This window comes from Delphinapterus leucas, chromosome 6 (assembly GCF_059928025.1).
Source record: "Delphinapterus leucas isolate spDelLeu-1000000601 "Yukka" chromosome 6, BTC_Dleu_Yukka2, whole genome shotgun sequence".
NCBI classification, from domain to species: domain Eukaryota; kingdom Metazoa; phylum Chordata; class Mammalia; order Artiodactyla; family Monodontidae; genus Delphinapterus; species Delphinapterus leucas.
In genome coordinates, this window is record NC_143134.1 from 103,374,282 (window position 1) to 103,397,731 (window position 23,450).

The 23,450-nt window shown below is 36.1% G+C and overlaps 1 protein-coding gene across 3 annotated transcripts in view; it reads left to right on the forward strand.

The window, feature by feature from the left end:
• The window catches only part of UGCG (UDP-glucose ceramide glucosyltransferase), a 36,778-nt gene extending 15,485 nt beyond the window's left edge, over window positions 1-21,293 (forward strand). Inside the window, exons 2-9 of one of the 3 annotated variants that reach the window (XM_022579052.3) lie at window positions 3,388-3,529; window positions 10,439-10,541; window positions 11,487-11,588; window positions 13,453-13,565; window positions 15,087-15,265; window positions 17,404-17,490; window positions 17,992-18,181; window positions 18,657-21,293. In XM_022579052.3, the coding sequence (XP_022434760.1) occupies window positions 3,388-3,529; window positions 10,439-10,541; window positions 11,487-11,588; window positions 13,453-13,565; window positions 15,087-15,265; window positions 17,404-17,490; window positions 17,992-18,181; window positions 18,657-18,827 (1,087 nt within the window). In that variant the 3' untranslated portion in view covers window positions 18,828-21,293. The remainder of the gene's footprint in view (window positions 1-3,387; window positions 3,530-10,438; window positions 10,542-11,486; window positions 11,589-13,452; window positions 13,566-15,086; window positions 15,266-17,403; window positions 17,491-17,991; window positions 18,182-18,656) is intronic. The other 2 variants (XM_089913585.1, XM_089913586.1) reach the window with 2 other exon arrangements.
• The last annotated feature ends 2,157 nt before the right edge of the window (window positions 21,294-23,450 follow it).

Genomic DNA, 23,450 nt, shown 5'->3' on the forward strand with positions numbered 1-23,450 from the left:
AGGGAGAGGACTAGATACATAGATAGACAGATATTGGGAGGAGGCACAAATGAGAATTTTTTTAAAGGTCCTGTGATATAGTTGCGCTTATAATGACTTTGAGTAGAAATTTCAGATATAGTATTTATCATCAATTCGCTTCACTGTAAACCTGGAGAGGGCTTCATTGTTGTTTGGCAGGTCAACCTATCTTTGATAAAATGCTGCATTCTTGATATGAAAGGATAGGAGGTATATCTATATTAGCATTTAAAGTAAAATGTCTTAATGAAGACAAAGGGAAGAAGGGAAAAACAGGATCAACGCTACACTGTTTAGCACAGTTTAAATTAACATTGTTTTTCATCTAAAGCCTCGCCAAATACAGTGTGTTAGTGGGCTAGGTTTTTCCATAATTGGTCATCACCTCACATGCATGTTTTGTTACAGTTTAATAGCACTTAATGAGCATACAATGGGACCAGGAGATAAAAATTACTGTGATTTTGACTTCTTATTCTAGCCTCCATGTCTCAAACCCTTTCATGATTTCAATGTCGTTGCCTCTCATTCTCTCTGTGCTGCATTCTGGATAATTTCTTCAGATCTAGATTCCAGTTCTCCAGTTGTCTTTTGAACTGTGTGTATGCAACTTCTCTATGACCTGTCTATTGAGTTTCTGATGTCAGTGACCGCCATTTTCATTTCTAGACATTGTGTAGTTCTTTTCATATATTTGTGGTCACATATGATGGTCTCTCTTGTTCCATCTCTTAGGTTTTTTTCAAGCAACACCTATAGTTTGCGTTCTGGGTTCCAAACCCACGTGGTTAGGTGTTCTCCAGGGAGCCTTTTTGCTTTTGTTCCATTTTGCTTCGGACTGAATCCAAGATAGGCAGCATCCCCATCTTCCCTCTGTGGTCCACAAGTTTTCTACTTTGCCTGTAAGAGATTCCGTATTTATTCAAGGTTCTTCAGACAGATTTACTATCATTCCTGTCTCAGGCTTGTCACCATTTCTAGGTCACTAGGGACCAACAGATGGTCCCAGTGCAAGTATTGTCTCCAGCACTACTCACTCAGGGGTTTCTCCTCATTTCTGACTTGGGACGCTTTCCTTTTATTTCTAACAGTTTAGTCATATATTTAAAAACATGCTTTTAGTGTGCTTGTATTAAGAAGGAGGAGAGAAAATTATGAATATTATGTAAGAATTTTGTGTGTGTATGTTTTGGCTTGAATATGCATTTTTTTAAATCTCTGGAAAGATAAGTAAGAAACTAATAATGCTGGGGAGGTGGTGATGGCAACAAGACAGATGTGGGACAGGAGTGACAGGGGGACTTTTTTATATGAACCTTTTAATATTTTTAGTGATTTGAACCATGTGGATACATAACTGTTTCAACCAATTAAATATATAACATAAACTTTTCCTTCTGGCAATCTAGATGTTCTGTACTGGGTGGATTTCTCCAGACATCTAGTCTACTATTTTGTTAGAAATGGAATAGTTGTCATATTTGCGGTTATATAAATTTTAGATCATGGTTTTACCTCTTTCCAGCCCTCTAGATGAACTCTGTAGATCAATATTTTCCAAACTATCTGTGGCAAAGGATCAGTTCTTTAAAAGTTTTCCAATCTGTCATGGATTGATACTTTAGTAAACTACAGTGAAAATAAATGACTGACCATATGCTTGGATGGCATGGCAATGTCAAACTGCTGTAAAAGTTTCTAAGTGCTTGCTCTCCATTTCTTTCATCATTGGCCAGTAAAAAGCAACTTGTGGACCACTGCCACACTGAACAGCACTGCTGTAGATGGTACTCATTATTTTCTGGCGTTTGATGTTATGGATGAAAAATTGAGACCACACTGTTCTTTAAATTTTTTGTTGGTTTAAATATTTTTCCATTGTAGGTAGTAGCCTGCTTTTCTTTCCGTAAAGATGGATTCTGGCAGCTGTCCCCAACCTTTTTGGCATCAGGGACGGGTGGAAGACAATTATTCCATGGATCGTGGGTGGGGGAGGGAATGGTTCAGGCGGTAATGCGAGCGATGGGAAGCCGTGGATGAAGCTTTACTTGCCCATTGCTCACCTCCTGCTGTGCCGCCTGGTTCCTAACGGGCCTCGGATGGGGTGGGGGGTGGGGGGGGTTGGAGACCCCTGCTTATGGCCTTATCTGAAACATGAGATGTTTGCTGCAGCACACCCCTGCCTTAATTAGGGGAGTGAGCCTGTGGCTAACTTCTGTGGATGATGGTACTGGTGTACTTCCAGAAATCATTCATAGATGAATAGTATATTTCACTATGCATTGATACTGGCGTTTTCTTGATCTTCTAGAAGGGTTGGTTTTCATGCTATTAAGTCCGGGCCGCCATCTGGCTGCCAGCAATTATAAGATGCCCTTGATTTCAGAGATGTTAAAATGTGGAAGAATTGTGTCTTAAAATATCCTGCGGTTGGCCCCGTGGTTGTCCCAGCCTCTAATTACTCTTGAGTGCTTGGAGACTTGCTAATGAGAAGGAGGGAAGACGCCTCTGGTGACTTGCTTTAGAAACTTCAGCACTCTGCTGAAGGACATCTCCTCTCTTTATCCTGACAACCTGACATGAACTGGAGCACGTTCTCTCTTCTCTAATTGGCATGGCTTCCCCCATTAGGAGCTCATTCCCCATGGGATGGAGCAGCGCTGAGAACCTTGGCCAACTTATCTGTGATTTGGTGGCACTGGTATATCTTCTAGTGTCCGTAATAGGCATTTCTGTCATCATTGGAATTTTTTTTCTTACCTTCAATTTCCCTCTATTCCATCCCTGCCATTCTGAGATGGTGAGCATTGGGAGTTCTGATAGATATCCCATTTTCTTGCTTGCCAGGAAGGCTGGCTTGGTAGTTCTTTCAATCAGTGGTTGTGTGGACTGTTTGTTATAGAAATTTCTCAAATTTTTCTGGTTCCTCTTCCATATTTTTCTGGTGCAAATAGGGTTGTTGTTTTTTTTTTCCCTGCTATGTTTATAGTTCTTTGGCCACCTTGATGGCGATTTGGGAGGAAGGGCAGTTAATGCGTGGGCTAACATTCCATTTGTTTCTTCAGCCGGTATTTATTGAATGCCTGCTCCAGGCCTAGCACTGTTCTGGGTTCTGAGAGTACAGCAGTAAACAGCAGTCTTACGCTTCAGCCTTCACTGGAACATTCACTCTGTTTAGTTCTGGTTTTCCTCAACTGGAAGCTTACCTGGTTCTACTTTCTTTCATTTTCAGATATCCCTTTCGAAAGATGCCAATTAAAAAGAAATTCAGTAATTTATTGGTAGCTTGATACATACTTTATATAGATTTGGCCCTAATATAGCCTCCAGAAATGTACGTTAATATATGTATCATTTGCTTTTTAGCCGATTACACCTAAACAAGAAGGCAACAGACAAACAGCCATATAGCAAGCTCCCAGGGGTGTCTCTTCTGAAACCACTGAAAGGAATAGATCCTAACCTAATCAACAACTTGGAAACATTCTTTGAATTGGATTATCCCAAGGTGAGTACAGTGTTGTACTCATAGGAATGGGCTAGACCATACTTTTTTTTCTTATAATAAACACTTAGAAATTTTGACACTGTATCAGGTGAAGGTATTAAAAATGCATGATGGTGTTGGCTTCATCATATTTATGCTCTAGTAGTAGTAGTAGTAGTAGTAGTAGTTGTGGCTGTCATCACAGGACAGAAATGGGGGGTTGAGGAAGGGGTATAAATTCCTTTTCTAACTACCTATATGTCAACCTTGAATTAGAAATCCCTGAATAAAGCTCCTGGAATGCAGACAGTGTTAAGTGGCCCGTAGTTTGAGTATGAAAATCTTGTTCCATGAGAGTCACAGTGAAAGTGAGAAAGCAATATTCAGTGGTCAGAAATGGGATGCAGGACAGCTAGAACTAATGATAAATCCCCTTGAGAATCTGACTTTTGGGGTTAGAATTAGTGGTAAGGTGGAGCTTCATCAATACCGGATTTTTCACAGGGAGATCAGCTCGGTGCTCTGTGACCACCTAGAGGGGTGGGATAGGGAGGGTGGGAGGGAGGGAGACACAAGAGGGAAGAGATATGGGGACATACGTAGATGTATAGCTGATTCACTTTGTTATAAAGCAGAAACTAACACACCATTGTAAAACAATTAAACTCCAATAAAGATGTTAAAAAAAACACCTAATTTTTGATTTCTTGATTTTTCTGGGGTTTAATACCTAATTGTATTGCTTATATCTTTTATCTATATAATCTGTTTATAAACTCAATGTACTTCCTTCCTTGGAGACTTCAGTTTTCTTGAGATGGGAGTATTCTTTTTATTTCTTCCCTTTAGTTTCTTAGGAAAACTTAATATTCCTTAATTTTTGTATTTAGTTTTATGGCAACTTTTTCAATTGCCTATTTGAGACGCTGCTTTTGAAAGCATGTTCTAGCAGTGGTAGATTACTTGTGAAAATATGTCTAAATTTCTACCTGCTTGATTTTCAGTCCAGTTTAATTTTCCCTCTGTGGTCTCCACTCACTTTCCTCAGTTTTTACCATCATTGCCTCGGTTTTTCCATAGTTTTTGCCAGTCGGAGACTCTTTCCTTCCTATTTCTTTAGAACAATGTCGCCCAAGTAGTGAGAAAGAAGATGACATCTACACACCACGCTCTCGTGGTGACTGGTTTTCACGCTGTTATTTCGTTTCTTTTAAGAAGAAGAAGACACAGACATGGTAGCCTTAATTCAGCTCTTATTCAGTGTGTAGACATGAGTATCATTCAGTTATTTTTTAGTGCTGCTATATTATTGCTTTTGGAGTTTTGGAGTCTAGGCATTTGAAGCTAATTTGTAGCAGAAAATTATGTATTTCTTCTACTTTGTGTGTGTATATATATTTAATAATTTTAGAGATCTGAATCATATGCATGCATTATCTTCAGTAAATTAAATATGTAATTAGAAAAACTAAGAAGATTGGTACTTGATTTTTCTTTTCAAACTAAAAATGCAAAAAAGTGACCTTTGATAATTCAGGAAGGATGAGAAACAAAATTAATTGTAAAATTAATAAAATAATTATATATATTTTATAATATATATTAATATATATAAAATAATTATATATATTTTTATAAATTTATTTATAAAATAATTATAAATAAATTAATAAAATAATAAAATATTTTATTTTATATTTAATAATAAATAAATAAATAAAATAATAAAATAAAAAATTGTAAAATAAGCAATAAGAAAAATGGAAGTTTTTCAAGCCTCACCTTATATAAGTGAATGTAAAGGAGAATTTATTTTTGTGAATGAAAGAATATTTTCATTGATTATGAATAAATTTCAGAGCATAGTGTGGAACCATATGCATTTATCCTTGTGAAACTTAATCTCACAAATTTCAGTTTTTTAACCATCATCCAACCCTTTCCCTATTCAACCACTCTTAAAACTTAGTTATGGAATTTTTATGTTGCTGCTCTTGTGAGATAATACTCATGGAATTTAAAATGGTTTTGGAAGTTAGTGTGGGTTTAAAGAGTTTCTTAAAATAACCCCAGGAACATATGTATCCATTAACTATGAACATTTGGGATGAATCAATAATTGATTTCTTCTTCTGAATGAAGTTTTTTTTTTATACAGTTTGGAATTATCTCCAGAGCTCTAGTTTTTCACTTAGCTCTCTTTCCACTTAAGTTCTTTTTCCGCTTAAGTTATGTCATTAAGACATTTATTTGGTTGAGGAGGAAGTTGTTTTGACACATTACAAAAATGAATAACATTATATGCAAGGGATTGTTTTCATTCTTTTTTAGTTCATAATTTTATTTTCTAATTACAAAAGAATTGTTAGCTGTGGAAAAAGAACATTTAGAAAGCAGAGCAAAAGTGCAGAGTACCTGCAATCTAAAAGGAAATGTTGATCTCACCGCACTATATTTGCTTTTTAAAAGACCAAAAGCAATGGCAATTCTACAGGAGACTGAAGTTAAACCACTGAAATCGCACAAATCTGAGTGTGAACACGAGTTGTTTGTGTCATCAAGGAGGCATATAGTCATGAAATGAACATTTGTGTAACTGCCAGGCCCAGCACACTTTAATATTCTCCATTTGTCAAATGTGAACATTGTTTTATAAAAGTATGGAAACGTTTTTGTTCTGGATGTAACTCTTTCCTCTGTTATTTGATTTGGAACCATATAGGCCATTTGGAAATATGTATATAACATACTGAAATTCTAAAATTTCATTTAATTTTAGACATGTACAAGAAGATTTATTACTGACACTTGGTCTGAATTTCTAGGTTTAAATTTTGGTGAGACTGTTATTATACTAAGTGCCCTGAAAGACATCTATGCTTTAAATATCTTGTAAATCCACCTTATATTGATATTTATTCCTTGGGGGAAAAAATTCTTGGAAAAAATATAAGAATAAAAAAATGAATACAATTCATTTTTCACAAAATCGAGTACTCATTTGGCATCAGCATAGAAGAAGGCATTTAGGCAGAAATTCAGCCATAGTAGGAGGATTCAGTAATCCGCATCTAAAGTGTCTTGATGGCTTTACTTTAGTAAATTCTGGCCATATGAAGAATTTTTAAATGAATGATCAGAGGTATTAACAGAGTGAGGTTATGGTAATTGTGATTTTCTTTTCTTTTTTGCAAATATAGAATGGGTTTGAAATGTTTTAAGTCCAGTGCCATACTTGGATTCTTTATTGTCACTGATGACAATAAAGAATTTAAAAAGATTGAAAATAGGTTCAATTATTGAAAGATCGGCACAATACATGTAATAAAACTACTACGTCTGAAAGATTAGTGTTTTACCAAATAAATTTGAAAAATCATGTAAACTACCTAGTTCTTGAAAGTAAGTTTTTGATATAACTTATCAAAACTTTGAATTCAGAGCAGTTTTCTTACAAAACATCTTCCTTTCACTCAAAGGAAGCATCTATCTTTCACTCAAAATTTACCCTAGGGCTTCCCTGGTGGCACAGTGGTTGAGAGTCCGCCTGCCGATGCAGGGGATGCGGGTTCGTTGACGGTGCGGGAAGATCCCACACGCCGCGGAGCGGCCGGGCCCGTGAGCCATGGCTGCTGAGCCTGCGCGTCCGGAGCCTGTGTTCCGCAACGGGAGAGGCCACAACAGTGAGAGGCCCGCGTACCGCAAAAAAAAAAAAAACAAACTTTTAATCAACTTAATATCTTATGTTTTACCAATTGCAGTGTAGTCAGAGTGATTTAACTATTTAAGTACAGGAATTCCTAGCAAATTAAATGTTGATCAAGCAGAGATTCTAGCTGAAAAATGAAGATTCCTGGTTAAAATCTAATACTTTAGAAAACACTTGGAATACTACCTCCAATTTGGTATAATTTTTAATATCAGACACATCTAAGGGAAAGTTATATCTTTAATAAGAGTCTGAACATTTTTTAGATAAAGTGAATTGAATTTCATCTGCGCTCTGGCTAATCAGGAGGTATTTGTTTTTCATTTGAAATTAAGTTTAAGAGGTGTAATCAATAAAAACAAAAACTTTAAATCTTGCATTTGGATAAAGGTAAACTATGCCTCCCTTACTTATACTAACACCATATACTTCTGAAAAAGTTTTTGCTACAACCTAGTATAGCCTTTTTCTTCCCATTGAGTAGATGTCTAGTACTATATATTACAGTTTTCTCTTGCTGAGGAAAAAGCCAAGAGTAGATTTTTAATAATATTTTATGGAATTGTATTACTTATAAACATATTCTTTCACTATATTTACTTATACCTGTAAAACAGTATAAATCATAAAAGCATAAAACTACGCTATGTTTGGAAAAACAATGAACTCTTTAGAGCAAGCCTGACTGAGCAACTCACTATAGTAGGAAAGCTCATTGTTACTTACACCCTTTGGAAAGTCACTTAACCTTTCTAATCTTCATCGTTAAGGTCTGCCTCTTGTTGGCTCAAGCAAACATTTTGGTAGAGAGGATGGCTGACTTTTTATGGGACTTAAGAGTCAACCCTTGAAGAAGTTTCAGGGTGTGGCAGGAATGGTGCCCATCCCATTCTCAGATTTTTATCTGATCTCTGGAGACCACTGGCTGTAAAGTTGCTTAATCATTTCAGTACCTCTAAGGTGGCAATTTTGGTCAGTCATCATGAGAGGTAGATATTGGATAGAATATGTAATAACTATAGGTAGAAAGTATGAGGAAAGTATACATTGCTTTTCCCTTTATTTTATTTTTTTTAATTGGGGTATAGTTGCTTTACAACAAACTGAATCAGCTATATGTATACATATATCCCCTCTCTCTTGGACCTCCCTCCTACCACCCCCCCCACCACCCCCCCCCCCCGCCGCAGTCCCACCCATCCCATTCACAGAGCACCAAGCTGAGCTCCCTGCGCTATACAGCAGCTTCCCACAAGCTATCTGTTTTACACATGGTAGCGTATATATATCAATCCCAATCTCCCAATTCATCCTCCCCCAACCTTGTGTCCACATGTCCCTTCTCTATGTCTGCATCTCTGTTCCTGCCCTGCAAATAGGTTCATCTGTACCATTTTTCCAGAGTCCACATATATGCGTTAATAAACGATATTTGTTTTTCTCTTTCTGGCTTACTTCATTCTGTATGACCGACTCTCAGGTCCATCCAGGTCTCTATTTAATTATTGAGAAAACTTGTTTTTCATTTGAAAAAAATAATCTTACCTTGTTAGCTAAACTTTCTTTATTTACCTTAGTCCTGGTCCTTATGTGCTTGACCACTAAATTCTGTGCTGCCACTTTTTGCTGACATAATATATCAATATATTAGGTGAACAGTAATTATTGTGCTCAAGGCACTGTACACATTTTACTTCCACTTTTTACTTGTGTATGCTTATCAATGGAAGTAAATCAAACAGGCCTTCCCATTACCTTAGCTTTAGTCCCTGTATGTTAGACACCTAAAAAATTGTGTCCTCAACTTTTTGTGTTTTTTAGAACACATAGCTTTGTCATTTTCTCATGGACATGATTAACCTTCCTCCTTTGCTTAAAAATGTTCAATCTGTTTTAGAAAGAAGATTTGGTAGGAAATTTGCTGTTGAGTCAGCATGAATTTATCACCACTATTGAAAAAAATTACTGCTTAGAATACATAGCCCACAGAATAATAGAGTAGCATCTTTATGTGTGAAAGCAAACACTTTTAAAAAATTTAGTAGTTTACTAAATGGTATCTTAGAGCTCAAGATTTTATAAACTTGGTTACATGTCAGAATCCCCTCAGATGCTCTGATTCAGAAGTTTAAGAGTGGGGCCAGTATCCTCTTTTTAAACAAACTGTCCGAGGGTAATTTTGACACAGCCAGCCAAGTGCTAAGAAATGTCTTCCTTAGTGTACTATCAGAGAGTAAACATAGGGCTTCCCCAGTGGCGCAGTGGTTAAGAATCCGCCTGCCAATGCAGGGGACTCAGGTTCGAGCCCTGGTCTGGGAAGATCCCACATGCCACGGAGCAACTAAGCCCGAGCGCCACAACTACTGAAGCCCGTAGGCCTAGAGCCTGTGCTCCACAACAAGAGAAGCCACCACAATGAGAAGCCCGCGCACCGCAACAAAGAGTAGCCCCAGCCTGCCGCAACTGGAGAAAGCCCGCGCACAGCAACAAAGACCCAATGCAGCCAAAAAAATAAAATAAATAAATTAAAAAAAAAAAAAAAACCCGAGTAAACATGGGTCTGGGCAAAATAAAATCCTGGGTGTTTTCATAGTTAAAAGGCTAAGTGTGCTTTTCAGGATACATTTTTAATCAAATCAGATTCTATTCTACTTCAGAAAATTATTATACAACAAAAAATCTAATCTCACTTTGTCCTTGTGAAGAGTTTGGGAGACCTCTTTAAATTTATCATAGTGGTATTCAATATGTAATTTTTAGCACCTTGATGAAATGATATTAAGTTCAGAGACAAAGCTTCTAGAGAACGAAGGGTGTGTTCATTTTGGCTGCTTTCTGTGTTGTTTTCACACTGCTAAGCACCCTGTGAGCATCTAGTAAATCTTCAGTGATGAAGGCCATGGAGAAGCTTGGAATCCAGTTGAATTATTAGGCCATGCCTATCTGGCAGTGGCAAGACTTCAGCTGTGGGCCCTGCCAATCTCTTCATTCTCTCTTTGGCTTGCAAACAGGCCCCTTCTGGAGAAGCTGCTCTTGGTTAAAGCAACACTTGATAATCCTTTAAGTGTCTGCATCCATTATGAATACTCTCTTAACTTTTAAACTTTGTGTGTACAATTGCTTGTTTTTCTTAATACTTTTTGATCCATCAGTAAATGCTAATAATAAGTGGTTATCTTTGGAAAAGAGGTTAATTTACATAAAATGTTTTCTTTGACTAGTATGAAGTACTCCTCTGTGTCCAAGATCATGATGATCCAGCCATTGATGTGTGTAAGAAGCTTCTTGGAAAATATCCAAATGTTGATGCTAGATTGTTTATAGGTAAGTAACAAATTCTACAATAACCTTTTTGCTTTAATATATTAAATATCAGTAATCTTCTTTGCATTAAACTATAGGTTAGGGTGCTAGACACCCATTAAGTTATTAGCATGTTTGCTTTATGCATGTTTGTTAGATACAGTGAAAGGTGTTTCTGTCCTTTTGAGAAGACTTAAGTTATAAAGACAAAGTTTTTTTTTCATATCTGGGATTAACAGAATTACCCCAAACTATGTTTTACTCGTCAGTCAGACATGAGCCTGTTATTTTTGTTTCTTTAATATTTTCAATCTATGGCCTTTTCTGTATCTCATTGATTATAATTGGGAATGAGGGATAGAATTCATTTTTGTAATATTGCAAAAAGAATATTTTTCCAAAAGCCTACAGGCTTATTCTAAAGACTAATTAGAGGTATATTTGCTATTAAATATTGATTAATGTTTACTATTAATGTAAGCACTTAAGAATTAGAAAACTGAAACTAATGAATTTTCAAAGATTAATGATGTAATTTTCTTTTTGAGAATGAACAATTTTTTTCTAAATATATTATTATGAATAATAAGAAACATAATGGGTTTTTTGGCTTTTTTTTAAGTATGATGGTTTCACCTATTTTCTTTTTTTTTGAATTTTATTTTATTTATTTTTTTATACAGCAGGTTCTTATTAGTTATCCATATTAGTGTATACATGTCAATCCCAATCTCCCAATTCATCCCACCACCAGTGTCCACCACCACCCCGTGCCACTTTCCCCCCTTGGTGTCCATACGTTTGTTCTCTACATCTGTGTCTCAAAAGAAATATAATGTTAAAGTATGTTTGTTTAAATTATTAAATCTGCAAGTACTTTTTACTTCTCTCTACTATGTATATGTATAATAGAAAATATTTCCAATATTGCATGAATTGTTCACTGCTGTACTTTAAAATTTTTAGGTGGCAAAAAGGTTGGCATTAATCCTAAAATTAACAATTTAATGCCAGGATATGAAGTTGCAAAGTATGATCTTATATGGATTTGTGATAGTGGAATAAGAGGTGAGGTTTTTCTTATTTATTTTGCAGAACTATTCATTCAATGATAAAATGCCAAGAGCAGTCTGAGAATACATTTATCAATCCTATTTGTTTGCCTAATAAAGTAATTCATTTTATCATTATTTCGTGGTAATATGTCAAGTTATACTTACTAAGATTTTGATGTTTTTTATACTAACCTAGAATGTTACGTGTATGAAAATGTTTTCATTTTGAAGAGAAAATTCCAACTATTAAAAAAAATAAAATAGTCGGGACTTCCCTGATGGCGCAGTGGTTAAGAATCCGCCTGCCAATGCAGGGGACACGGGTTCAAGCCCTGGTCCGGGAAGATCCCACATGCCGCAGAGCAGCGAAGCCCGTGTGCCACAACTACTGAAGCCCGCGCGCCTAGAGCCCGTGCTCTGCAACAGGAGAAGCCACCACAGTAAGAGGCCTGCACACACCTCAACAAGGAGTGGCCCCCGCTCGCTGCAACTAGAGAAAAGCCCGCGTGCCGCAACAAAGACCCAATGCAGCCAAAAAAAAAAAAAAAATAGTCGTGGTCCGTTATATAGTCTATGAGCTTTTTCTAGGTGTAAGTTTTCCCTTATTCATGTGACATCTTTTACTTTAATCTGTTTGTGGCATGCGCAATGTACTGTCTCATGCAAAGGGACAGAAATTAATAGGTGCATATTTTACTAGAATTACATACATTTATTAGAATACATTCATGGCTTTTTACCTAGCTGATTTTATCAGGAATTATTTCAATAATAATGTTTTCAATTATATTGAAGTTATAATGTCAATATCAATATATTGACATTATAATTTGTATTTTTGCATTTTTAAACATACTTATAATAATTTTGGTATTCTGTAATATTCTATTATATTCTAATTACCTCAAGGTTTTCAACCTCAACACTTTTGGGCTGGGTAATTCTTTGTTGTCAGGGCTGTCCTGCAGGGTGGTTAGCAGCATCCCTGGCCCCTACCCTCTAGATGCAGTAGTAGCTGCTGTTGGTTGTGACAGCCAGAACTGTCTCTGGACATTGCCAAATGTCCCCTACAGAGCAGCAGTTGAGAACCACTACACAGACTACCTGTATTTAAGGTCCAAATACACTTTTATACAGTAGATTTAGTTCTTAAATACTTGAAGGAAATAAAAATGAAGTCGTATAAAATGATATGATATTTTTGCTATTTAAAAATGGGGAAATGATTTAAATTTTATCAGCTTGAAATGTGCAAATTTGAAAATTAATAGTGTGGCACTCCTACTTAATTAGATCATTACAAATCTATCAATTCATGGTCAGAGATTACATTGATTTTTCACATTTGCTATCTTAAATTATTTACTGTCATATATTTGCTATGTTTTCAGTGTATCAATCTCTGTCAAGTATATTCTCATTCAGTTCCAATTAGCAGTTTTGAGAGAGAATATCTCATACCCCCAGAAAGAGGAGGCTCATTCCCTATGGTTGGAATGGAGGAGTCATAGTGAACACTGAGCCCCTTTGACCTCTGCTCCTGTACCTTTTGTACTAGGACATATTGTCCGTTATTCCAGTTGGGAGGTTCAGAAACGGACTGTTAAAGTTTTTAAGGTACATCCTGCCCCTGCTACATATTAGGTATGTACCAACCAGCAAGTGTCCAGAATAAATTCACTACCATAAGTTAACCTCTTTGAAATTTTGTATTCTACTCAGAAAAGTGATTGAGATTCATTTTATTAGACCCACATACAAAGAAAAACATTTAAGAATTTAATAACTCATAAATTATATTTTACATTAGTGGGCATTTTACTAAAAGGAAATTTTTTCCTCTCTCCCTCTGCACCTTTTTTTCTTTTGCATCCTAGTGATTCCAGACACACTCACGGACATGGTTAACCAAATGACAGAGAAAGTAGGCCTGGTTCACGGGCTGCCCTATGTAGCAGACAGACAGGGCTTTGCCGCCACACTAGAACAGGTAGGTGCAATGGTTATAAATAATATTCTTGGGCTTCCCTGGTGGCGCAGTGGTTGGGAGTCCACCTGCCAAGGCAGGGGACATGGGTTCGTGCCCCGGTCCGGGAGGATCCCACATGCCGCAGAGCGGCTTGGCCTGTGGGCCATTGGGCCTGTGCTCCGCGGTGGGAGATGCCACAGCAGTGAGAGGCCCGCATAAAAATGTATTAAATAATATTCTTGTTATCAGATCCCTAATCTCCCAGAAGCTTGAGACTATGCTGAGAGTTGGGATGAGCTACCTGAAGTTAACTGTGTTAAGTCTATGGGTTCTACATCTGTGGCTTCAACCAACCATAGGTCGAAAATATTCGGGAAAAAAAAATTCCAGAAAGTTACAAAAAGCAAAGTGTGAATTTGCCTTGCACCAGCAGCTGTTTACATAGCATTTACATTGTATTTACAACTCTTTACATAGTATTTACATCTCTTTACTTTGCATTTACATTGTATTTACAACTCTTTACATAGTGTTTACATTGTATTTACAACTCTTTACTTTGCATTTACATTGTATTTACAACTCTTTACATAGCATTTACATTGTATTAGGTATTAGAAGTAATCTGACAGGTGTAGATAATACGCACATAGCATCGGTGGATTTTGATACAGGGCTCCTGGAACCAATTCCCCTAGGATACAGAGAGATGACTAATTACAAAAGGCAGCATATCTAAGATGTAAATAATAAATAGGTTTTATATCTGATAAGTTGGGTGATGACCATTTAATTCTACCGTTAATTTAGTAGTTTGCATTTCTCATGACTTCAAAGCACATCTAGGAAAAGGGCAGTAAAATGGAAGACAGAATATTAGTATCCACCCTATTTATGAAAAATACATTGAAAAATGGGGAAGTTGGGAAGCTCAGTAACTCCGGCAGGAAATAGCTAGCTATATAAAAGGACACAAGAAAAGGAATTAAGAAATAGGATTGTTTTATTGGTTGATGTACCTATAAATATTGTGTGTATGAATGTGCGCATGTGTGTAGCCACATGCATACATATACACATATACATGTATGTACGTATACCTGTTTATGTAGATGTGTGTATATCTACATGAACATTCTGAAAACAACACATTAAATATTAATATTTTATATGAAGTGAGTGATACTTTTTACCTGTCTGATTCAAATCCAAATTAAGTTTTACTTCAGTAAATCTTTAAATATTGGAGTTTTAGAGAAGACAGTATTTATTTGAGAATAAAATATACTTTTCCCTCCTAGAAGTAAATACTTCTTTGTAATGGTGATAATAACAAGTGTAGTCAATCAAATAAGAAATTATTGACTGCTTGCTATATGTAAATATTACTTTGTACCACTTTTTATTCAGGTAATTTATGTAAGAATAATAGAATATTCACCCAATCATACTGAAATTCATTAGGAAAAAGAATTTATAAACATCATACTTTTAACATAAAATTCTAATTGTATACATATGTTTTTGGCTTTGTTTTGGCAGGTGTATTTTGGAACCTCTCATCCAAGGTCCTATATCTCTGCCAATGTCACTGGTTTCAAATGTGTGACAGGAATGTCTTGCTTAATGAGAAAGGATGTGTTAGATCAAGCAGGAGGGCTTATAGCTTTTGCTCAGTACATTGCTGAAGATTACTTTATGGCCAAAGCAATAGCTGACCGGTAAGAAAACTAAATTAAATTAGGCTGTTACATTTTTGGTTCCTAACTTCTGTTGGTCTACTCTGTTTGTTAAACCCATGGATTAAGAGCTATTTTATTTTATTTTTTGCTAGGGAGTACAGAATAGTTTAATACTTTTAGAATGTAATTCCTATTAATTATTCAGTTGTGTACTAATGAAGCAAATAAATGTTCTAATTTCTCTACATTCTTCAAATTAATGTGGTTTCTAGAGCAGTATGGAGTTTCCTTAAAAAAACTAAAAATAGAGTTACCATATGATCCTGTAATCCCACTCCTGGGTATATATCTGGAGAAAACACTAATTTGAAGATACATGCACCCCAGTGTTCATAGCAGCACTATTTGCAATAGCCAAGACATGGAAGCAACATAAATGCACATCAACAGATGAATAGATAAAGAAGATGTGGTCTGCATATACAATGGAATATTACTCAGTCATAAAAAACAATGAAATAATGTCATTTGCAGCAACATGGATGGACCTAGAGATTATATTAAGTGAAGTCAGACAGAGAAAGACAAATATCATATAATATCACTTATATATGGAATCTAAAAAAAAATACAAATGAACTTATTTACAAAACAGAAATAAATTCACAGACATAGAAACCAAACTTACGTTTACCAACGAGGATAGGAGGGGTGGGGGAGATAACTCAGGAGTTTGGGGTTAACATATGCACTATATAAAACAGGTAAACAACAAGGACCTACTGTATAGCATACAGATACATACACACTGAATCACTTTGCTGTACACTTGAAAGTAACCCAACATTGTAAATTAATGTTATACTATACTTCAATTTAAAAATAAAATAAATACATTTAAACCCTAAAAAAAAAACTGCATGGTTTGAAGTTATTAAATTGAAGCTTCTCTGAGATTATTAATTTTCATTATTATGGATGTAAATTTGTATGTGTTTTAGAAGAATTAAAAATGTCAGTGCAGTCATAAGCCAGTAGGTGAAAATTAAAATAATATGATTTCAAATTTTGAAATTTCACAGTAGATTATTTCATACCTTGCTAAGAAGCCACCTAATGATTCACATGATTGGCTTAATAACATTTCTCTATCACACAGTGACACTCATTTGCTTTTTTAAAGGGGGTCATTTCCTTGTCTGATAATTTACTAAAGATGTGATCTTAAAAATTGAAGTATGTTTTTAAACTTCTCTCCTGATGGTGTTAATGTGGTCCATGGTTTCATAGCGTTTCTCATGAGATACAGAATACCACTTTTGTTTTCACACCCTGCCCCCCCCTTTTTTTTTTATTAATAGTGTTCAGAGACTAAACTATTAAATACAGGACCCACTCTATTTAGTACTTTCAGAATGTCTGTATTTTAAGTTTATTAAACTGTGAACTGAGGGGTTGTTCTTTCCATTTCTTAGGTGGTACTATCATGGGCCTCTGTAATGACTAAAATGTGTACAAGTATGATATACCCTATGTAGGGTGCTATCCTGGGATGAGGCTCACTCTGAACACTGACAGTTGCTCACTTTTTTTTTTTTTAATTAAAATATAGTTGATTTACAGTATTATGTAGTTTTAGGTATACAACATAGTGATTCAGTATTTTTATAAATTATACTCCATTTAAAGTTATGGCAAAATAATGGCTGTATTTCCCTGTGCTGTGCAATATATCCTTGTTGCCTATTTTATACAAGGTAGTTTCTATCTCTTCATCCTCTTCCCCTATCTTACCCCTTGCTGCTTCCATCTCCCCACTGGTAACCACTAGTTCTCTAAGTCTGTGAGTCTTTTCTTTTTTGTTTAGTCATTCATTTGTTTTAGTTTTTAGGTTCCACATATAAGTGATAACAAACTGTTTGTCTTTCTCTGTCTCACTTATTTCACTAAGCATAATACCCTCTAGGTCCATGCACATTGTTGCCAATAACAGGATTTCATTCTTTTTTTATGACTGAGTAATATTCTAGTGTGTGTGTGTGTGTGTGTGTGTACTTCCATATCTTGGCTACTGAAATAACGCTTCTTACTCTTTATAGGGATGAATAAATGCATAATCAGTCATGCTTGCATGTGTTGATCATCATAGCTCATTTTATAATTGTCTTAATTTTCAGAGGTTGGAGGTTTGCAATGTCCACTCAAGTTGCAATGCAAAACTCTGGCTCGTATTCAATTTCTCAGTTTCAATCCAGAATGATCAGGTAAATCAGCTGGATTTCTTCTTTTTATACTTTATTAAAAGAAAAGGGGAAGGGAGAGTAATTTTTACATGGTTTTAACTTGGTTTTAACAAAAAAACTAAAAGTCAGATTTTGTTTATTTCCAGAAAAGAGAGGTTAACTTCCTTATTAAAATAAATTTAACGTCTAAATATATTTTCTTTCCTTTGTAACACTGAAAGCTTTCGAAAAAGAGATATTGAGACTTTGAATTTTTTATGCCAATCTCTATTTTCTAACTTTCTACCCTTTGAATTTTATGATCTTTATTCATCAGAGTATAGGCCATACAAATGAATTGATAGACTTTTTTCTTTGAGATACTAAATAAAAATAGAAAAGAGATTCATTAAATACTCTTTAAAGTTTATATAAAAGGCTTTTATATAACAGGATAAAATGCTGATCATTTTGAGAAAAATTGATTAGTCTTGTAACCAGGCTGTTGTTTAAAGAAAATCCCTTTTTGTTTGTTTGTTTAAGGTGGACCAAATTGCGAATTAACATGCTTCCTGCAACAATAATTTGTGAGCCAATTTCAGAATGCTTTGTTGCCAGTTTAATTATTGGATGGGCAGCCCACCATGTATTCAGATGGGATATTATGGTATTTTTCATGTGTCATTGCCTGGCATGGTTTATATTTGACTACATTCAACTCAGGGGTGTCCAGGTATGTGGATAGGCTTGGGAAAGTTGGCAATCATTTGGTGGAACTAAAACACTTTTGATTTAGAAGAAGTTGAAGAAAATCTATCTGAGCCATTCTTCAGCCTCCCAGTGAAGGTTAAAATCAGGTTTAAGCATTACTTTCCTTAGTGGAACGTGGACACAAAATGGAACTTGATTTTCAACTTTCAGCTGGTTATACAATCACTTTTATTAAGGCTCCAAAAAAAAAAAAGAAAAAAGAATGATGTTAAGCAAATCAACAAGTCTTCAAACTAAGAATATGTTAGGATAGCAGTTATTTTAATGCTGCTTTTCTTCCTAATTAACATTTCCTTAACCAATATAGCATGACAGTTGAATTGTCTTAAGCAGACTTGACTCTATATAGTGTATTTAAAAGAGTGAAATTGAAGAATTTCATTTTTTAAACTGTGTCTTTAGTCTGACAGTACATAATTTATTTTTTTAATTCCTAGGGTGGCACACTGTGTTTTTCAAAACTTGATTATGCTGTAGCTTGGTTCATCCGTGAATCCATGACAATATACATTTTTTTGTCGGCATTATGGGACCCAACGATAAGCTGGAGAACTGGTCGCTACAGACTACGCTGTGGAGGCACAGCCGAGGAAATCCTAGATGTCTAACTACAGCTTTGTGACTGTACATAAGGAAAAAAAGAGGATTATAAATTATGTTTCTATAAATGCTTTTAAAAAATCTACCTTCAGTAGTTTTATCACATGTATGTTTTGGTATCTGTTCTCTAATTTATTTTGCATGGCACTTGCATCTGTGAAAAGGAAAGAAAAGAAAAAAAAAACACATCTGTAGTCTTGGCCAAATGGTTATACTTTATTTTGTGGAAGTAGAGAATCAAGAGAATTGGTTCTAGGAAGCTGGGTTCGGTTTTTGTTGTTGTTTGTTTGTTTACTTTTTAAAAATACATAAATAAATCTATCTATATATATATGAATGTTCTGCAACAAACACTATGACAGTATCCTTCAGTAGAGAAAGTTTCTTATTGGTGAGTACACTCATTTAGAATATGTATGGGGTGGAAACAGCTTTGTTTGGGGGGCTCGAAAAGACCAGAAGGTGCAATCCCTTTATGTCTAAAGTGAAAGGTTTAATGCAGTGAACTGCCTGCAGTGAGGTACTAACTGAGAAACTTTTTCATGCTTTATGCCTACCTCTTGTAGTCGTTGCAGAGGAAATATAAACTGTAATATGGTAGCTAGGCCTTGCAAAAACAAATGGAAAAACTTTAAAAATAATAATAACAAAAGAGCTGGAGTCTAGTATTTATATGAATCTGTGAGAAATATTTTTTCGGTCTCACCGCAATGAACCAAAAGTGGTTGAGTTTGGTTTTTAATTGTAGCCATGTCTTGAAGGCATCTTTTTGACCAACTCTTGTTGGTTCTGTCTTGAACCATTGTTAATCACTGTGCTGGTAAGTCTTTCCTTCCCTGCTCCTCACCTGACCCATCCCATCTTTCCTTAACTTTTTGCAGGGGGTGGGGTGGGGGGGTTGTTTTAGTGTGAATGGATGTTTTGATAGTTGTGAGGAAAAATGCATTTCAGACACATTTCACACATGAGCTATTTTCTTACACGGTCTGTCTTATTGTTAAAAAAGAATGTAATTTCATGATACAGGTATTTAATATCTTTTTTAAGTAAATAAATATTCTAGCCATCAATAAATAAATTGCAGTAGAGTATTGAGAGGGGACAGGATGAGTTTTACTCTTAAAATTAATCAGTATCCAACTAAGTCTGTGTGTGTGTGTGTGTGTGTGTGTGTGTGTGTGTGTGTGTTTTGTTTTGTTTTGTTTTTTAATTTACTATTACTGTTAGTCTAGTCTTATTTAAATTGGATTTTTGTATTCCAGTTTGTATGACAAAATAGACTAGAGCAGTTCTGGTTGTAAATGCATGCTGTATTTCACTCTTCTCTCCCCATGATGCCGCTAAACTCGCTTGTCAGGTTGTGCTTAACTTGTGGTGAGCTGGACTTGTTTTTGTTTAAAAGAAAAAAAAGGAATAGGCAGAAATGTAAGGGACAGTGCATAAGCCTTTCATTTTTCTTTCTTTTTTTTTTTTTTGTAGTGGACGTTTTGCTCTTTCTTCAGGATTGGATGGCATGTTGTCCATATGAATGCCTGCTGCAGGGCTGACACTGGCAATATGGCAGCTTTAAACTCTTAAGTTACTGCAATTTCCATGTCAAAGCATAATGTGTCACATATTAGCAATAACTACATATTTATAAAAAATGGACACTTTTTCACTGAGCCAATTTCATTTAATTGTCTAATGAGTATATACATGGTTTAAATTGCAGTATATCTGTAAATGTGTGTATACTGAGTGTACACAGTATATACAAGCTTTCTCTGGGCCAAACTGTTTCATTCAGTTTTTCCGTTTTGTTTTGTTTTTTTTTTGCCTTATGATGAATTTGTTTGAAGGGCATTTTCTTCATGAACAAAGGCTTTGATGCATATTCCCTTCTACATGAAACGGGGGTAGTATTGTTCCCTGAGGAAAGTTGCATAGCGAAAACCAGTCTAGTTGTGACCCACTCTGTTTATTTTTTTAAGTCAGTATCATGCAAGCTGAATTTTGCTGACCGTGTTTGTAATTTGTTGGTTTGTTTAACGAAGTTTGGTTGATGCCATCCTTTGCACTGCTGAAGTGAAATCTTGCTTATTCCTTAGCTTTTTGCTGATCTCGGTATGGGCAGTGTAACAACAAAACCCAAATGGCTGGACAGACTTCTTGTGTTTGTAAATATAAAAAATGACTGTTCTGTATATGTGTGTTTTTAATGTGGTAGTGGAGTATTTCCTTCCAGTGAAGCTTCACTTAACCAGGCAGAGTGACTCTTTGTTTAGCAAGTTTAGAGCAATGATAAAATGGCAAGAAATAATATAAATGTTATTATAATGATGAAGAAAGCATCACAGCAGAACTGTAGGAGTCCAAATTTAATAAACTGTCTAAAAAAAAACACCAAGTGTCTAGAATATACCATGTTTATTATTTAAAATCATTGTCTTAAGTTTTTTGTTCAAAAAATAAAAATTTGAATACAATCAAAACATTAGTAATAATGTATTTTTGTTTGTTGTCTTTTATATTTTTATAAATAATCTAACATGTTCCACCATTCACAGCAGAATTATTTGAAGAATTCTTTAGTGTTAATTTTCAAATCTTCCCTCTACCTGTGCTACAGGTGAGATGTATAACTTAAAAGTCAGGCTTTTCTGTATTGGTTGCATGTTAGAATCACCAGTAGAACTTAAAAAAAATACAGATGCCTGGGCCCTGCCTGCAGAGTCTGGTTTAATTATTCTGGGTGGAGCCTGAGCACTGCTCTTTGCTCTGTGCAAGCAGATTTGAGAAGCTGTGGCCCATTATAACATTTAGAAAAGACTCAGTAGTCCTTTAGTCCCCTCTCTCCTGCGCTTACAACCTGAACTCAGCCTTTGAGATCTTACCACCCCAATGGTGAGGAAAGGCAGATCCAAGGAAAAGAAAGGAATGGCTTTGCTGCTGGACATCTAACAGAGAAACAGACTACGTGTCATCCCACACACTGTCCAGGGTCAGGCTCCTCCCAAGCTCAGAGGCACCCCCAGGCCTGTTTTACCACCAGCCCGTGAGAGAAGAATGCTCTTAACTGGAGAGCCCGTCCCAGGGGAGAAAGACTCTAGAAGGGGTTTGGCTGTGGCCTGCCAGGGGCCCCACTTCTAGCACCTTGACCCAGTAAACAAGCTCATTCCTCCTGGTTTGTAAAGTATGCTTCTAACACTAACGTTTAAGAAACAATCAACAAAAAGTTGGTGTAAGTCTTTTAGAGTTTTATAGCTAGGCAAACTTTGAAAAGCCCTTGCCCTTATTTTAGAGTAAAAAGCTGAGACACCCACTGTGAAAGCTGTGGTCACAGAAGGTAGGTGGACAGTTGTCGGCTGAGCTGGGAGTAGCCCCTGCATCTCTCAGGTCCCAGCATCACCAGTCACTCCACTAGATCCTGTTGTTTAAAATTCTGCCTACAACAGCTTTAAAACTCAGTATATAAACCTTAAAAATTTTTAAAAATCCATAATTTCAATAACCATCTATATTCCAACTCTTACATTGTTTTAGAGAACCAGATTCAAACCTGCCAAACAAGAATAATTATAAAGCTAGTTTAAGGTAAATGCTTTACATATATTATTTAAGATAAGATAAGATAGATAAGATTAGTACATACCACAAGACAATGTTTATGAAAATAGTTAAGACATTTCCTTCTCATGTTTAGTAGGATATAGTGTTTGGATTATTTATTCATTTCAAGTTATAGTTTATGACTACACCAACTTCTTTTTGTTGGCAAGGAAACAAACATTGCAAAATGGTGAGCAGTTATCCCTGCAGAGCTGCAAGGAATGCATTTGAGTAATTTGCCTTAAAAATACTAATATCTGGGGGCTTCCCTGGTGGCGCAGTGGTTTCAGAGTTCGCCTGCCGATGCAGGGGATGCGGGTTCATGCCCCGGTCCGGGGAGATCCCACGTGCCGCGGAGCGGCTGGGCCCGTGAGCGATGGCCGCTGAGCCTGCCCGTCCAGAGCCTGTGCTCCGCAACGGGAGAGGCCATAACAGTGAGAGGCCCGCGTACTGCAAAAAAAACACAAAAAACAAAAAACCTAATATATGCAAGATACCTTACAATCACTATCTCCACATTTTCTAAAAACAAAAATGTATAACTTTAACAGTTTCCTAAGCATCTACTTGCCTAAGAACCAAAATATGCTAAACACTTTACACGACCCCTGCCCTGTCCTGGGAGAGATTGGCAGAGACTGTGGGTAGTGTCATGTGCTTTGCTGTTTAGTCGATTCATCATTAAGACATCTGTGCTAACAGCATGGACTTGTAATTAAACAATTTAAGGATATCATTTCTTTATACTAGGACTGGAAGTATCTGTTCTGCCCCCGCTGCTGCCTCCACACCTCTCATTGCCACCTTGTTTCCACTGTTTTCTTACCCTTGTCATCAGCCCTGGAACCTCTGTCATCTTCCCTCATGGCTGACCAACACCAGGCCAGTGGAAGGAACATAGGCAGGATATTAGAGAATTATGCAGACCATTGACAGGCTGCTCTGGAGCACAGAAAAGAGTAGGCTTGGAAGTGGAGACTTGGGAGTCCTTTCCATAGACGTGATAGTTGAAGACAATGAATGTGATAACCAAAGATAGA